Source organism: Theobroma cacao, chromosome 5 (assembly GCF_053813885.1).
Source record: "Theobroma cacao isolate CCN51 chromosome 5, ASM5381388v1, whole genome shotgun sequence".
Lineage (NCBI taxonomy): Eukaryota > Viridiplantae > Streptophyta > Magnoliopsida > Malvales > Malvaceae > Theobroma > Theobroma cacao.
In genome coordinates this window covers 37112337-37130670 of record NC_142643.1, presented here as the reverse complement: position 1 = coordinate 37130670, position 18334 = coordinate 37112337, and the positions used below count along the sequence as shown (strand labels likewise).

Genomic DNA, 18334 nt, shown 5'->3' with positions numbered 1-18334 from the left:
AGGAATATAATAGAATTATTATTATTATTATTATTATATAGTTTGGTTAATGGATTAGAATAAAGTAAGAATTGCTATTATGACTTATTCAAATGTTTGGTTGGTTGGAATAACTTTGAAATAATGAAGGAATAAATAATAAAATGACAAAACTACCCTTTATTACAATCAAATTTATTTTCATCAAAAATAAAAATAAATTCCATTTTTATTAAACATTAACAATTTATTATTAAATTATTAATATTTTTATGTACTATTAAATTATTGAATAATTTATTTTTAAATTAGCTATATGATTTTTAATTTTAATTATTTGAATCATTTTTCTCTATTTGTATTTTTCATGTCTTAATCTTTTAATTTCTATTTTCATTAAACATCAATAATTTATTATTAAATTATTAAATAATTTATATTAAATTAGTTATATAATATTTTATTTTAATTATTTGACTATTTTTCTCTACTTGTTAATCTTTTAATTTTTATTTTCATTAAACATCAATAAGAGAGAAAATGAAAAAGAGGAAAATGAAAAGAAAAAGACCTTATATAGTGCTAGGGTTGTAATTATTTTTATTAAATAACGACGTTTTTATCCAATGATGTTTTTGTTCTGTTCTATCAACCATGGAATGGCTAATAATGGGGAGAAATGGGAATGGTTAAGTCCTTTTTTGAGGAATAGCTTTTCTCTGGAATCGTTATTTCCAATAGTAAAATGCAACCAAACAAAAGAATAAAAAAGTGAAAGGAATAACAGTGAATGATTTAACTATTCCCCATAACAAACGTGTATAAGGGTTTTGGTGGCTTTATAATAAAACTTGCCTTGAATATGAAAATCTTTGGAGTGACTTAGCCCACAACTTGACATCTTAATTCTTATCATAAATTCTAGCTAATCAAAAAATGAACGTAATTGTACTTTAGCTAGCTACAAACGATTGTAACTTTTATTAATGCTTAAATATTATCTTGAAAATGCAAAACTTGGAGCTGTAAAAAAAGGCGAAAGAAAAAATCGAAGTGAAAAGCAAACAAACTCATACTTCAATAATGGAAAACATAGACATTACATTCCACAACAACATTACAAGTCTTGAGATCAAACGTATGAGTCCTTGCTTCAACATATCCATGAGCCAACCTAAAAACACTGCTCCCACCCACAATCAACATTTCCCTCATGGTGGAAACAACCTTGTTACGCCCCAAAACACTAAAAGTGCTACCCCTATATTTTCCTTAGGCAAAAGTGAAGTTGAGCACCATTAACAAGCTAAAGTTAGTCTGTGATGCAAATGCATATATTCCTTGAGCTCTTCCCACCATTTTGGAGTTGACATCGGGCTTGATCATCAAAAGGTCGTCCATAATCTCCTGTCAACATGAGTTGTAATTATTAATTTTTTAAAATATTTTAAGGAGAATATTTCTCTATTTTCTTTTTACTTTGCTTGTACTCCAAGAAAATCTAGGGTTAGAATACTTCCTTATTTACTATTTTTTTTACTTGCACACCAAGTAGGTTTAGGTTTAGTTAGCTATTATAAATAGCCCCTTATGTAATTCTTTATTTTTTGATCAAGCAATTTAATTCTTTGTTTAGATCTTGAATATTTTCTATATGGTATCAAAGCAGTTCTGATCTGAAAGGAACTCTTTAAAGTGAATCTCGTACTAAAAACTCATCATCACTTTTTTTTTCTTTCTTCTATTCATCTGAAACTACATAATAGAAACCAATTCCAGTGTTTTAACTGAATCAAGCAATTCCACGGTTCCAACCGTGCCCGGTAACCTAACACCACCAATTATTGTCCACTAAGACAATTCTATGTTTCTTACCGATATTACACTAGATAGGACAAATTACTCATTATGGTCTAAACTCATGGAGATGCGTATTGACGTTCACAACAAAGCTGGATATCTCACCAAAAAAGCAAAAAAACCTGCACCTTGGAGATCCGAATCTTAGAACATGGATTACTGAAGATCACAAAGTGAAAAGCTAGCTTATTGATTCAATGAGTCCATTACTAATGCAACGATTTATTCGTCTTCCCACAGCCAAGGAGATATAGGAAGTTGTATAAAAAACCTTCTATGACGAAACGGATGAGACTTGTATTTTTTAATTGAACTAATGATCTCTCTACCAAACCAGATAGTCAACCATTACCAATAAGCTATAATGAACTTGTAGCTATTTTTTAGAAAATTGATCACAAGATTATGTTATAGGAAAGAACAGTTGAAGATGTAGTCAAATTGCATTCCGCGATGGCTAGGCTTCGAGTCCATATTTTTCTAAGTGGACTTGATTTTGAATTTGATCAGATCTATGGAGAAATCTTACAAAAAGATCCAAAACTTGATTTGGAAATCATGTATGCATATGTTAGGAGAGAATATCAACAAAGACAGATAATGGAAGGCTCTCGTTTGAATCTTGAGAGCACAGCTATGCTAGCCAACCAAACTTGACAAGGACTTTCATCTAGCTCCTTGAAGAATCGAGGCAATCAATCAACCAAAAAAATTTGATATTCTAGTATGTACTCATTGTGGTGAAACAAATCATTTGAAACAGCGATGTTATGAAATCATTGGCTATCTTGAGTGATGAAACTTCACAAAAAAAAACCTAGAAAAAAGATTGCAGGGAAAGCCATGGTGACATCCATGGAAGAAAAACAATCAAAGCCTACGGCAAACATTGCTTACTCAGGTACGGGTGGTAAGGCATCGGTATTCTTTACACCTTCTAAGAATAATACTTGGATTATTAATATAGGTGCATCTAACCATATGACTAAGGATTTTAGTCAGTTACAATCAATCCTCTTTTCTTCTCAATTTGTTATTTCCACAGCTAATGGTAGTACATGTCTTGTTATCGAAAAGAGATCTGTCATATTATCCAATACTCTTACATTGGATACAATTCTTGTTGTTTCATCCCTTGAATGTAATCTTTTGTATGTTAGCCAAATTACCTCTATTTTTTATTGTATTGTAACCTTTTAGCCCTCATTTTACATTTTTTAGGACATTTTGACTCTGAAGGTTCTTGGTTATGGTGTTAGGCGAGGCAAACTCTACTAGTTAGAGTTAACAGAAAGTGGCAGACCAAAATTCAGCAAAGCGAATCTAACTAGTAGTAAAGACAAGGCTTGAGCAACTATATGGTTATAGCACCGATGACTAGGACATCTTTCTTTCAGTTATCTTAGAAAGTTACAACCACATTTATTTTCAAGTTTGAATGATTTGGATTTTCATTGTGATATTTACGAACTAGCTAAAAGCCATCGTATTTCTTATCCACCAAGTTTGAATAAAAGTTCAGACCTTTTGTGGTTATTCACTCTGATGTTTGAGGTCCTGCAAAAAGTCTTTCCATCTCTAAAGCTTGTTACTTTATTACATTTATTGATGAATGCAATAGAATGACTTGGGTATCTCTATTTCAAAATAAAAGTGATGTATGCACAACATTTTAGAACTTTTATACTATGGTGGGCACTTAGTACCAAAAGCAAATTTATGCTTTACAATCAGACAATGGTACTGAGTATGATGGATCTCTTAACAATTTTTTGAGCCATCATGGGATTCGTCATCAAACTTCTTGTACATATAATCAATAGCAAAATGGATTGGCAGAGAGGAAGAATAAACAGATATTGGAAGTGGTTCGTGCCTCTCTCTTTGGCATGAACATGCCTCAATTTTATTAGGGAAAAGTTGTAAAATTCACTACCTACGTTATTAACCGAATATCTTCTTGAGTAATAAACTTTCAAACCCCCCAACAAAAAATGCGATCTTTACTTTCAGTTCCCCATCTCCCTAATCTTGAACCATGAGTTTTTAGTTGCACTGCATATGTTCACATTCCTAAAAACTTACGAAATAAACTTGATCCATGTGCAAAACGATATGTTTTGTTGGCTATTCTGATTTTCAGAAAGGGTATAGGTGTTATGACCCTTAAACCCATAAATTACATGTAATCTTGAATGTTTCTTTTCGTGAATTAGAACCTTATTATTTATGGGGAGTCTTTGGACCTTTTCTTCAAGGGGATAGCTCTAGGGAAGAGAATGTATTACAACAAGTTGGTAGAGGAGAGGAGTTCATGGAGTTAGAGGAAGTGACTGAATGTTTTGCGAAAAGTGCTCAACAATGTTGTGATAGTATTCCTGAAATTAAGAGTTAGTTAGTTCTTCCTGCAAGTGAATCAAGTGCTTCCATTATAGAGTCCTCAAAATTGCCTATACCTATGCTTACACCATAAACTGAAGAATCAACCCAGAATGTTCTCCGTCAAGTAATCTCAAATCCTATATCTGATGAGGTAATCTCAAATCCCATATTTGATGAATCCTATGAAATCTCAAATCCCATATCAAATAAGTCCCATGAAACACATGTTCCTATAGAAAGAATAATTCCTAAATATTCACAAAGATCAAATAAAGGAATCCCAAAGAAAAAATATAAACATGATCCTAAAGCCAAGGTTAAATACCCAATTAGCAACTATGTGTCCTCCCATAGATTATTTGAATCGTATGCACTCACTACTAATCAATCATCCATTGTATCTATTACTAGTAGTTTGTAAGATGCATTAAAATATCCAAAACGGATCAAGGCGATAAACAAAGAAATGGAGGCTTTATAAAAGAATGCTACTTGGGAACTAGTTCCCTTACCCGAAGGAAAAAAGACGATTGGATGTATATGGGTATTTATGGTGAAACTCAAAGTAGATGGCAGCATTGACAAATATAAAGCAAGGTTAGTTGCAAAGGGGTATACGTAGAGGTATGGGGTGGATTATCAAAAGATTTTTGCACTAGTAGCCAAGAGCAATACAATTCACATTCTTATATCTATAGCAGTAAATTGATATTGACCTTTACAACAATTTGATGTTAAAAATGCTTTCCTTAATGGAAACCTAGAGAAAAAAATCTACATGGAGTTACTACCAAGATAAACACAACTCTTTGTGTAGAAGGAAAGTTTGTAAACTGAAGAAGTCACTATATGGACTGAAACAGTCACCTAAAGCTTGGTTTATAAGGTTTTCTTCTATAATGAAAGCATTTGGTTATAAGTAAAGTAACTTAGACCACTTTATTTATTAAACACAAAGAGGGGAAGGTAACTGCTTTAATTATGTATGTCGATGATATGGTCTTGATGGGAGATGACTCATACGAAATGAAGCATTACAAGAATATTTGGCTAGTAAATTTGAAATGAAGGATTTAAGGCAACTTAAATATTTCTTAGGGATTGAGGTTGTAAGATCGAAACATGGGATTTTTCTTTCACAACGAAATACGTACTAGATCTCTTAACCAAAATCAGAATATTTGTTTGCAAACCAGCAGACACGCCCATAGAGATGAATCATAAGCTTGAAATTTTTCCAGATCAAGTTCTAATAGATAAGGGTCGTTATCAGTGGTTGGTTGGAAGATTAATTATTTGTCACACACAATACCAGATATAGCTTATGCTATAAGTGTCGTAAGTCAGTTTATGCATGCACTAAGTGAAGAACATATGAATGCAATATATCAAATCTTAAGATACTTGAAAAGTGCTCCAAGTAAATGTTTGTTGTTCTCAAAAAATTGTGTCTCTAACATTGAAGGATTTACTGACTCTGACTAGGTAGATGATCAAAAAACTAGAAGATCCACATCTGGTTATTTTACTTTCATGGAAGGTAATCTTGTCACTTGGAAAAGCAAGAAGCAAAAGGTTGTGGCAAGATTAAGTACAGAAGTTGAATTTCGAGGTATGGCTCACGGTGTTTGTGAATTATTGTGGATTATGAGTATTCCCAAGGAGTTGGGAATTGAATATACAAAACCTATGAATCTTTATTGTGATAATAAGGCAGTTATTGAAATTGCACAAAATCTTGTACAATATGATCGCACCACGCATGTTGAAATTGACTGACATTTCATCAAGGACAACCTCAATCAAAAAAATTATACAATTCCCATTTGTCCAATCTGAAGGTCAGTCAGCTAATATTCTCACGAAAGTTGTTTCAGGGAAAGTGTTCCATTGTATAATTGACAAGTTGGGCATGATTGATATCTATGCTCTAACTTGAGGAGTAGTGTCAACATGAGATGTAATTATTAATTTTTAGAAATATTTTAGGGAGAATATTTTCTTATTTTCTATTTATTTTGCTTGTACTCCAAGGAAATCTAGGATTAGAATACTTCCTTATTTATTATTTTCTTTACTTGCACATCAAGTAGGTTTAGGTTTAGTTAGCTATTATAATTATTTTACTTGCACACCAAGTAGGTTTAAGTTTAGTTAGCTATTATAAATAGCCCTTTATATAATTCTTTATTTTTTGATCAAACAATTTAATTCTTTGCTTAGATCTTGAATATTTTCTACATCTCCACAGCTCTGAAGAACGATGAGGAACTGTTGGTTGAGGGTGCTTCGGCAATACGGATAACAATAGCATTTTTGTTAAACACTGTGTCATGGAAATAGAAGTAAAGGTGGGATAGTTTATGTCGTTTGCACCCTATTGATAATGGGGATATATATCTTGAGAAAAACTCATCAGATTGATGAACGATAGCAATGGTTGAGAAAGAGATGATGGCAAAGAGAACAAGGAAGAAGATGGAGCTTTGCTTTGTGAGCATAATGGTCGTGATTGGATTGGAGCCTTTGGAAGCAGAGCCCTTTGGAATTTGAACTTGCGGCCATGGTTGGATTGTTATAATGGGTGAATAAATATTTTATTTCCAAAGATAAGAACATATCTTTATATTTTTTACTATTTGTTATTAGGACATAATATTTTTTTTAAAAGATGTAGATATATATTGAGTGCTTGTTTGGTCGGACTTTTTTCAATTTATCTACTTCTTAAAAACAAAAATGAAGTTAAACAAGATTTTAAGATTCTCTTAAAAATAAGTTTCTCTTAAAAAAGTTTTGTTTAAAGAATAAAATTTAGAAAAAAGAGTTCAAAGAAAAGCTCCAGAGAAGAACTTTATTTTATCTTCTTTCAAAATCATGTCAACTTTTTAGAAAATACCCATATTTCTCAATCGATCTCTCTTTCCTCCCCCTCTCTCTGCAAATCACCTTTCTCTAATGCAGATCGCGATATCCCTCTCCTTTACTTTTTCCTATAGAAATTACTATAAAAAAAAAAGAAAAAAAACCAAAATAATACTCAGCAACATAATAGTAAAATTTGAGATTTTTTTATTCTTACAAAGATTAAGAGAAAAGAAAACCTAAAATTCAAATATGGATTCAGGTACTATTTAAAGATTTTATCTTTTCTTCACTAAAAAGGATTTTAATAGTAAATACATTATTACTCTTTTCTCTTATTTCTTAAGGAATTGAAGCATAATAATCCAATTGCATGCTCGATCAACAAAAATCTAATGCTATTATTACTATACAAAGTTTGAGAGCTATTCTATTTTTGTATGGATTTCTTTGATTTAACATCTGAAATCGTATATAAACTCGAAGCAAACGTATTCCGTTTTGATTTATTGGATGATTGAAGATGTCATAAATATCTGATAATTTTAACCAAAATTAGAATGTGTATAATTTATTTTGCTAAATAGGTTACCAAATAGCTTTAACTCAATTTAAAATTTATTATTTTTCATAAGAATTTCAATAGCTTTCAAGCTAAAAAAAGTTAGGCCAAATAAACTCTGAGTAAGAAAATCATAGGGGTAGATCCCTTTCTATACAAAAGCCACAAAAAACTCCAATGGAAAGCAACAAAAACCTCAACTCTTTCTAGTCCCAAAAAGTGAACTTAAATCAAAGATGTAAACATAACCTCAACCATTAGTTCTCAAGAGTCCTTCCCTATAAAATGACTATCAACACAGAGCACAAGAAGGCACTCACAAAGGAATTACAAAATAAATACATGAAGGCCCTTATACAAAAAGGATCCTATAATATTTAAAAATACATATAAATTATTTAGGAAAATTTGAATAAATATTTATACTTTTATTATTTTCAATCAAGTCTCATACTTTTCTTTTGAACCAAATAAGAATTTATAACTAATAAGTGACTTAGATATGGTCATATGATATTTGTTTACATCAATGCGACGTCAATGCCATATGAGTATGAAATAACAAGTGGTATTATGATTAATGACAATTAGTTAACCATTAATTATAAGTATTTTATTTGACGTAAATTAAAAGTATAAATATTTGATTAAATGCAATAAAAAAATAATGGTTTATTTGAATTTTCTTGAATAGTTTAGAGACTTTTTTTAGTACTATGCCTTTTAATTTTGTTATGTCTTAGAGGCATAATAGTTTTTTAAGAAAAATTCTAATAATAAAGAGAAAAATAAAAATCAAGGTTGAACTTCCAAGCAAATGTAAAAGAAATTTTTTTTTATTTATGTTTTTCAATCATTACGAAAGATTTTTTGTTTGTATTTATATTTATGTTTATATAAGAGAACTATTAAGTTGGTTTGATTTAAAAGTATGCTTGGAATGACCAGCTTTACAGACGAGTTTAAGGTGCATTTGTGTATTGATCACTTGAAATTGAATCATTATACAGATTTAAATATTTTTTAAAATCAAATTAAAATAAACTTAGTTCACTTGGATTCTTGTCAAAATTAATGAAATATTTCATTTTGAATTGTAACATTTCATTTTCATTCATTAATTAAAATTTTAGTTCCTTTAATTTGTAATCTTTTAAAATTTGTTCTGAATTCATTCATGTTGTTATGTTTAGATTGGGGGTATACTGTCTGGATTGGGGCACATAACGTACTGTATTGGGCTGAGCAGCGATACAAAATCTACAGTCTAATAGTGATACATGGAAGAAGGTTTGGGTTGAGTCCAAACCCAATATAAGCTAAATAAACTAATAAATTACTTAGGTTTTTGCTTTCAGGTAAAGGAAAGTAATTATATTTTAGCTAGCCACAAACGATTGTAACTTTTATTAACATGCATTAATATTATCCAAAAAAAAGCAAAACTTAGAGCAGATGAAGAGAAAAAAAAACACAAAGTAAAGAGGAAACAAACTCATCCTTTAATAATGGAAAACGTAGACATTATATTCCACAACCGTATTTCCAGTCTTGAGATCAAACGTATGCGTCCTTGCTTCAGCATATCCACGAGCCAACCTGAAAACGCCGCTCCCACCAACGATCGGCATTTCCCTCACCGGTGAAAACACCGTGTTGCGCCCCAGTAGGCTGAGATTGCTCCCATTATACTTCCCTTCCATGAAAGCAAAGTTATACGCCATCAACAAGCTAGCATCACTTTGCGATGCTAATGCATAAATCCCTTGTGCTTTCCCAACGGGTTTGGAGTTGATATCGGGGTCGACCGTCAAAGGGTCATCGATCATCACCACCGCACCAAATGGTGAGGAGGCGCTGGTCGTGTTTGCTTGGGCCACACGCATGGCGGTAGGGTTTTTGGCAGCGACTATGTCATGGAAGTAGAAGTGGAGATGGCTAAGTTTCTCTCGCTTGAGCCCTAACGATGATGGGGATAGGCTTCTAGAGAAATGCTTGGATTCAATGGTGGCGAAGGTTGAGAAGAATGAGAGAATTATGAGGAGGAAGGAGATGGTGAAGGAGTGTTGTAGGAGGAGCTTCGCCATTATTGAGGGTGTAGAATTACCAAAGACAAATCTAAGTTGGTTCTAAGCCCCTAACTTTGCAAATTTTATACTAGCAAATTATACTTAAAATTCCAAGGAGATTAGTTTGGTTGGGCTGTCCAATATCTAGGTATACTAAAATAAACCATATAATAATGTCGATATTGACTTGGACAAAATGGTTTAGTTGTGCCTAACTTTGAAAGTTGTACAATAATATATAGAGAATTATGTGAAAAGTAATGGAGCAAGCTAAGCTTGAAGCTTTTCTTCACACCCAATCATGTCACTAAGCAAAATTGAGTGGACTCCATTTTCTACCATTATTGATATATACAAGTAAACGGCTGATGCAGATGACCGTTCTAACTTGCCTGGCCTAGGGTTCTGTTGATTGGGTCTACCCATGCAGCCCATTTCCTAATAATCATTTATGTTGACCTGGGCCGAACATATGATCAAGAAATTGGGCCAAGGAGATCCAATTAAAGCATACAATCCAAGTGGCTTTAGTTTCCTGGCAGAACATTAAACTCACGCCACAACACAAGACAAGGATCCCAGGCATCTCTTCTGTGTTTCTGAGCAGAAGACAGGACAGAAGCCAGATTCTAAAAAGAGAGTATTTAGGAGTTTTAAAGCATGGGGACAAGAGAGGTATACGAGGAAAAACTAAGACATGGGAATCTCTACCATGATCCAACCATCAACCCTGGCTTAGGTTCCGCTCGTTGCCCTCGTTGTCTCTCTCTCTTAAACCCTGATTCTGTAAACCCTTCATCTCACTCTTTTTCTCTTGTTTTTTTTTTCTCTTTGTTTGATAACTCAAAGCTTTGAATTTGATTTCTGTTTACCCTTTTTTTAGGACAAAGCCGAATGGACCATTACTTCGGTTTTACATGACGCAACTGCCGTGGTCAGTTTCCTTCCCGCACTCTTTTTATCATCCTCATTTCTTTGGTATTTGTTTTTCTGTTTAACTTGAAAAGGAAAAAAAAAAAAAACCCAATGTTCTAATTGTAGCCTAGGTCTGCTTGACAGTGTAATTGGTCTTTCTGGGTCTTTAGAAGGTTGTTAGTTCTTTGTCTTTGGTGGAAGTTGTAAAATTTTTAGCTGGGATTCGAGAACTATTATTGCCAAGCTAAGTCTAGTTAGAAATTTTTAGTATGCTTTAAATTTTATATCTTATAGGAATATAGCCAGAATTTATGAAAACAGAGGATAAGGGGAAACTTCAATGATTTAACTTAAGTGTTAAATATATGAGGTTTCAGGTTCCAATCTTGAAGTGGGTGGGTTTGGGGTTTATGGGAGGTGAGAGGGCTACCTTCCATTGTGTAGCTCAAGCACATTGGGCTTTTACATGCATCAAAAGAAAAAAAAAGGGGCAAGTAGTTGGAACTTATGCTTGTTGGGACATGTCTTTTGAGGTTTGAAAATAAAATTTATGTTTCTGTATTCAAATTATTCTAGTGCTATCTTCTAGATATCATTATCAATAATTTTGGTCTTGTTATGGTGGAACCCTTTAAGTCTATTCATAATAACAAAGTACGTATATCAATTGGAAATTTGTAGCAATGTCTCTTTTTCGAAGATCTATATTTTTAGAGGTGGGCAAAAATATGGTTATTTTCGTTCTAGTCTATTCAAGCTGCTTCTTGCCTCTAGTCTCTAGATCATCATAGTGTGGACCATAATCATAAAAAGAAAATCATTTTATCGTGGACTGTTTGTTTAGTTAATTTGCAAAAAGATTGTAGATTATCAAGTTGTGTGTGCATATGGTTTGTTTACCTTTTCCTAAAACTAATTTTATTTAATTTTTTGGTCGATTGCATTTACTTCTTAGCTAATTTTACTTATCTGTATTTGTTTGCATATAGGCTGGCTCTGGTATTGGGGGAATGCTTAGTGCTGTACATGGTTTCAATACAGGTATTATTGGACTCCTTTGTCTTCATAAGATATCAGCTTTTGCATGCACATCTCTTATGAGTTTCTATTTTCAGGTATCCCTTTCCTTCAAAATCGCATTAAGGGACCAAAGTGGCTCCCTTTTGTAACTGGGGTATGCCTCTTCTATATTCTAAATTTCATTTCCAATCTGTTCAATCTGCGACAATTCTCAAACACATTTTCCCCTTTTACACAGCTGGTAGAGTGCTGTTATTTGTATATCATAAACTTAATTGAACACTATTCTCTTCTTTGTTGACAGATTCCTCTGCTGCTAATGTTTTCAGGTGTCAGTGCAGCATTTGGAGGTATAAGATGCCCTTTCACTCTAGATGTAAAGTAGTTATAAGATGATATTGGATAACAAAGCTTGATCTAAATTGTACAAACTTCTTTCTTTTTTGACTTGAACTTGGTTTTTAGTGTATCCCAACATTTATTTGACCTTGATCATTTGCAGCTATCTGCTGCAGCCTTTAATTAAAAGTGATAGCGAGGTTTCTAAAGGAGGACCTCTTATTCTTTATGGAGTCCTCTAATTTAATGAATGTTGGTTCCTATTGTTGAATCTTTGCACATGTAAGATTATATAGTTTGTTCAATTTGCATTGCACTATCTGCTGTAGGTAATGTGAGAGTTTTACTGTGCATGCTCATTTAGGAAAGACATTGCACTATGGAGTTCCATCTGTTGCATGCTCATGTTTTTGCCTTCTGCCAAAGTAGGAAAGGACAACAACAGAAGGAAAAACCAAAGATATTTAACTGATTCAAAGAGCTTATTTGATAGTGAGGATGAAAATTTTTTCATTTCCAGTAACCATATTTAGAAATATTTTTTACAAGAATTCTCCCAGCTTGTCAAACTTGAGTCTTTTTTGGGTCTCAAAAGATGCAAGTTCAATTCCCTCTGCATCTTTTTAGTAGTGAGAAAATATTTGTAAATATCTGTTTAAAAAAACTATCTCCACTTTTGAGGTGGAGGTGGTGCTTGTGTTTGGTTGTCCTACACATCAGGGATCAAGTGGAATACCATTGGCAAGTAGGTGACGAATGGTGTATTGCAATAAACTTTTTAGTCTCTTATGGTGGGATCTTTTTATTGAATTGAAGTTATTAACTGGTTTTTGGTTGAAAAAATGAATGATATAACTAAATGGAGGAAATTAAAGCTTTTGAGGGATGGAATCACATGGAGTGAGGGTTCAGTATTAAAACATTCTCATCATAAATGGAGAATCATAATGCTCCACCCCAAACAAAGTTTGGTGGGTTTTTGCCTTTGTTAAAGCTACTGGTTGAATGTTTTCTGCGTGGTTAACTTGATTCTGGGCTGGGTTACCATTCAAGGTTGAATGCCGATCATTTGCACCATGAAGCTAGATTTTTTAAATTTTCCATAGGTGGAGGTAAGTTTTAAATTTGGACATTGTATGACATGATAAGTAGGGTAAAAAGTTCAGAAAGGAAGTTATATGACAATATTTTTCAGGGTCACTAAACAATTTCTATTTATCATCAGTGTACTTTAATGACCTATGGTCCTTTGACTTCCTCTCTCTATGTAAGGTAGATTTAGCAATCTTCATTATTTGGGTTGTTTCATGATGAGAGCTGCTATGTGTTAGCTATAAATTTCTTGTGGTGAAGAGCTGCTTTTTTTCCCCTTAACGTGGTGCATGCTGCTTAGGAAACAGCATATGAGGTTATGGAACTTATTAATTTTTGGCTTAATATTTGACTGATTTTTCTAGCAAATTTTAGTAGTCTCAGACTTTTGGAAACAACAATGTAGTACATGATACATGTGTCAGATATGGTGCCTTGTGCTCATAAAATGCTACTGCATAGGGCCATTGGCATCTAGGCTACCGTTTTGTACTGACATCTTGAAAACTTTATTGTGAAATATTAGCATCTAATAACTTCATAGCCTACTTCTGTCACTGAATTTGTTGCCTGTCTGAATAAATTTTTGCTTTGAATTGTGATGTTGACTTATAAGAGTACATCTTAAAGGCTACAGTGCGCTGGCAAGTCCCCTTCCCCTTCATTTGGCAAAGGACAGTCCCTTCCACTTCTAGGTTTATGGAGTAATAACTTGTTTACTCCAATTATTATGAGACTGACTCAAAAGGACATTTAGAAAAAGTACCATCAGGGCTTTCAAGAAAAATAGGATTTGTCAATTGATAGAATATATATCCAGACTCCTGTGCAGTTGGCAAAGTTTAGATTCATATGTGGCTCTTTCTATTCCTTTCTCATATAATTTATATAATTGGTGATCATTCAAGTAGACTGGTAGTATGTAAATCACATTTTCTCTTTTACGCATTGCTCTGCTATGCACTCCCCCTCTTAACCAGCACACTTCCCTTGCAAGCATGCCCTTAAGTAGAACATGCAATTTTTGGTAAGTTTGTTAATATTTGTCTATGAATTCACTGTGTCATTGGATTAATCATTTAGTTAAAAAGCTGAAGAAGCAGTGGGCTTCTGTTGTCAGTTGAAGTATTTAGTGACTGGTGTCTTGCAGTTTCCTGGAACCTTTCTAGCCTTGTCCTATTTTTACCTTTAAGATTTTCGACAACTCATTTATTCTTGCCTGAAAGAGCCAACCTACATATTTATTTCTTTTCTCTTGAAATCTGAGAGGACTAGGCTCCTTGGCCCAAGCTTCATGTCTTGTGGTTAAGGGACTTAACATTTCTTTTGCAGTGACTCAATTTGATGATCTAGGCAGGTTATGCATAAGACTGGGTTTAAAAGTGCATTTCACTAGCAATGACTACTCTGGATCAGTGCCAATCATGAGAACTAGATGTATTTTTGATGATTTTCCACTGTGTTTGTGTGACCTATATAGAGTGTAATTTGCTGTTGATATGTGAATTTGTAGGTTATGCACTTCCAAAGTTTGCTCAACTCACTGTGACTTCCTATTATGCTGCCTCAAGTGCCTCACATTATGGAATTTCACTCCTCACTCGACATGTTGAGAAGACCTACACTACTCGGAGCCAACAAGGCTAAGATGACTTCTTGCTGGTGCACTTATAAAGCATCTACTTTCATCTGTTTTCTGAGCAATATAATACCTATGTGCATAGAACTTTTGGATAAAATTTTACCTTTTTGTTTTTATTTTAATTTCTTTTCTTCTATTTCCCATAAGTGTGACATTTTGGTATACTTTTAAAGTTAATATATAACAGTGTTACTATCTTCTTATTGGTATATATTGGTTGCATTGTCGGGTATTTTTTTTGCAAGGTTACTGATGAGGGGTGACATCCTAATTACATCATACTGACATCTTATCTTGAGGAATTAACCTGGTGTATTCATATCATTGACCAAAGCAAAATCTAGAAGTCTTTCTTGATATCTTATTGAAGAACTCACTAGATGCTATCACTTCCATTTTGTGTGGTATGTTATTCCTACAATGACGGCATTTGTTTTAAGATAGATTTGAGAAAATCTGTTCTGAAAAACAAACATAGTTTATCAGATATGGGTGAGTCTCATACTGATATTAGCTGTAATTTTGCAAATTCATAAAACTTGGCTAATGGGGGGTATTTTTAAGCTCATGTTTGGCTAGATTGGTCATTGATATAAACAACTCAATTCTGTTGCCTTCATGGTGGGAAATTTCAGGGTTGTGTTGATAATGCAATGTCAGGATCAGTTGTCGCTGGCTGTATCACTAGAATTTGCTAACCATGTTGAAGACTTTCATCATATTGTAGGAAAATTTTTTGAGTTTGTGTCGTGATTTTTCTGCATAAAAATATAGATATGATACTAAAAATGTTAACATTGTTGTATCTCAAGTTTTCTAAATCCGAAAGCTTACAAATTTCTGTTGAAATTATAAGCATATAGTTGATTTTTTTACTATGACGTGGATGCCTTGGAATAGAGTGCCATTATTTATTAAATTTGAGAACTATGGGAACCATACTGTGAAGAAGTCTGTGTTGATGCCAGTTGCCTTGTCCATTGGTACAAAGAGCAACTGCCACATTTAAATGCAGAGTTGATGCATGAAGAAAGCTTATATTATCTGGGCTGCATGGTATAAGTTTATCAGGGTTGCACAGAAGATGCTTAGATAAGCATAGGAATTATCAGGGGCGCATAGTAAATAAATGTGTAAGATATAGCTATTGCTTGATTTGCATAGTAGTCATCTTATAAATGCATCTAGTCCTTACAGAAAACTTACAGTTACTTCTATCAGGTGTAAAACAAAAAATGATGCAGAAACGGGAAAAAAAATTTATTTGTGCCTTGCTGCCTAGCAACAGGTTTTGGCAGTGGATCAGACCAGATTCAATGAGTTGTCTGGACTTAGTTTTGTTGTAGTGTTCCTGCATTTAAACCTTTTTGAGTAGAGTGATGGCAATTTACTAGGTCTTGTTCTTGTGTTAGATTTAGATTTATTTATATTTTAGATAAAGGGGTTCCTGGAGGCTGAAAATATTTTAGATAAATAATACATTGGTATTAGACAGACAATATTTATGCAGAGGCGAATCAAGTAGGGATCTGTAGGCCCCATCTTGCTAGGCATACACATATATGAGTATGAAGTGCTGAGCAAAAAAAATATTGAGTATGCAGTTCTAGTCATTGCCCTAGGAAAGGCAAGTGGTGTACTTTATTTTCCCAAGTTCAGTAAATTTGACGAGGCTGGGCTAAAAGCACTTCCTATTTAATAAAATTAAGAGGGGAAGGTGTCAAAATTCAGATGAGGCAGATTCAACCTGTTTACACAGCTCTTTGCTGCTTATTTCCTATTGTTACAATAATATGTGTGGGGCTTTTTCTGTTGTAGAAGCAAGTGCGTGTTTAATTGGTTCAGATATTATTACAATCAGCAATAGTTATAGCTGGTTTGAGCTTTTATTATGATTACTTAATGTTAGGTATTTGCCTTGGAACAAGTTCATTAATGATAGTTGGAGGCCCTTGCAATGTCAGATAGGTCTGGGTTTCTGTTAATTCATTATGATGTTTGATTACAATACTTGGTTATGTATTGCCCTTTATGTTGCATTCCAGGCTAATTGACTGAAACTTGTGCAATATATGAATTAGATGCTACCTTTATTGGGTCAAACTTAACAGTTTAACAGTTACAGAAAAACATAGTTCCTAATCAATTTATGGTATCATACCATATGCGGATTTATATATTTAGAAACAGTGTTGAGGAGAAGTAAAGCAAAGGTAAGCAAAAAAAAAAAAAAAGAACAAAAAAGTAGGAAGTAAAGGGAAATTAAAAGTGTGTTTACGTTAGGAGATTTTGAAGGAATGCTAATGATTTTTGTGCGCATCTTGTATCTCTTTGGTGAGTTCGTTTTTGCAGGTAATGTCATATATGAAGGCTCACATCATCCCTTTTGACTGAAAATCTCATTCCTTGTGAAAAGGGTGAGTATCTTAAGAAATAAGGCACGGAAGTGTCCTCATTTATGTTAAAAAAACCAATGAATAGCTTGAAAATTATCCAACTATATAGGTATTGCTGAAAGCAATAAGATATCAGAAAACAAGTTTGTTATCGTATTATCAGATACTATTAAATGTGTGAAGATGTGACTTGGATATTGAAAACTTATCTATCTTCAAAGGCACCCTTACAGGTACAGAGGTAGCCGAACAGAGCCAATGGATCCTCCCACATGGCCTACAAATTTGGTGGCATTTATTGCAAAATGCTTAGCCAAGCTTCATTTCTCCCACTTCCACCCAATGGAGACTATGAAAGGCTCTCTTCTGTGTGTTAATATTGTGTGAGGTTTTGCAGTTTGCACCTACTAGCGCAGGATAGCATAAGGTGGGCTACTGTATAAACTGTCAACCTCGTTTCCAAACTTTATAGGGGTGTGGGCCGATGTTTCTTAAATTCCACTGGTCTCGCTCTCTCTGGTATAAAAATAGAGCAAGGGAGAAAAGTGGTCCTAATGATAATGTGTGTACTCCTCAACCGTCTTTATTGTATGCCTCTTTTTATCATCCTTCCTCATCACATGCCCCCTCTTCAGCATTTACTTGTGGGACCCTAGATAGTTGGGGTTGATGTAACACTGTTCACTCTGTTTTTTAAGGGGGTGCCCTTTGATTTCTCATTTCTCAGGACGAAAAAAAATAAATAAATAATAATAATAATAATAAAAATCTAAGGCACCACCCCATGTTGAGCGGTCCAATTTGGCCCTTTTTTGCATGTTGGATGAGTGGATTATCTAGGGTAAAATGGCCTTTCCTGCATTTCCGTGTTGGTAGGTGAGAAGCCCTAGCCAAGTTACTGAGCTAGATGTGAAAAAAAAGAAAAATACACGGTAGTACTGCTTACAGTATTCAATTACTGCTTGTGAGTGAGTTGCAATGTATTTATATGCATGTCTTTCCAAGCATCCTTTCATCAATGTTTTGTCCTAATGGCACCATTAATGCCTTATTCTTATTATTGCCCTTTTGATGCTTGCTACCACACAGTGAAGCCGGATGTACCTCATCAGGGTTGCTATTTACCTCAAAACACAGGGGCCGATGCATGCCTTCCCAAAAAAGGTGCATTTAGAATTCATTAGTTTTTCTGAAACACCAGTTAATGTTCTTA

General features: G+C 33.7%; 1 protein-coding gene and 3 pseudogenes across 2 annotated transcripts; 2 read left to right on the top strand and 2 right to left on the bottom strand.

The window, feature by feature from the left end:
• Positions 1–1056: 1056 nt before the first annotated feature.
• Positions 1057–6728, bottom strand: LOC108662121 (dirigent protein 22-like; annotated as a pseudogene).
• Positions 1634–6000, top strand: LOC148762834 (uncharacterized; annotated as a pseudogene).
• Positions 6729–9043: 2315 nt separating the features above from the next.
• Positions 9044–9799, bottom strand: LOC18599156 (dirigent protein 22 pseudogene; annotated as a pseudogene).
• Positions 9800–10259: 460 nt separating this feature from the next.
• On the top strand, positions 10260–14934 carry LOC18599155 (uncharacterized). 2 transcript variants are annotated; one of them, XM_018120558.2, is made up of 6 exons: positions 10262–10503; positions 10601–10651; positions 11622–11673; positions 11748–11806; positions 11957–12002; positions 14597–14934. In XM_018120558.2, the coding sequence occupies exons 1-6, from the start codon at positions 10378–10380 to the stop codon at positions 14728–14730; spliced, it is 468 nt and encodes a 155-aa protein (XP_017976047.1). In that variant the 5' UTR covers positions 10262–10377; the 3' UTR covers positions 14731–14934. The 2 variants fall into 2 exon arrangements, with proteins under 2 accessions (XP_017976048.1, XP_017976047.1); XM_018120559.2 differs by lacking the exon at positions 11748–11806 and having other exon boundaries at positions 10260–10503.
• Positions 14935–18334: the final 3400 nt, after the last annotated feature.

Excerpts from the sequence above, each read along its gene's own strand:
- LOC18599155 (XM_018120558.2), top strand. The coding sequence starts at position 10,378 with ATGGGGACAAGAGAGGTATACGAGGAAAAACTAAGACATGGGAATCTC. Across the intron at positions 10,504-10,600 it reads CTCTCTTAAACCCTGATTCT|GACAAAGCCGAATGGACCAT; the intron begins GTAAACCCTTCA and ends CCCTTTTTTTAG. Across the intron at positions 11,807-11,956 it reads GGCTCCCTTTTGTAACTGGG|ATTCCTCTGCTGCTAATGTT; the intron begins GTATGCCTCTTC and ends CTTTGTTGACAG.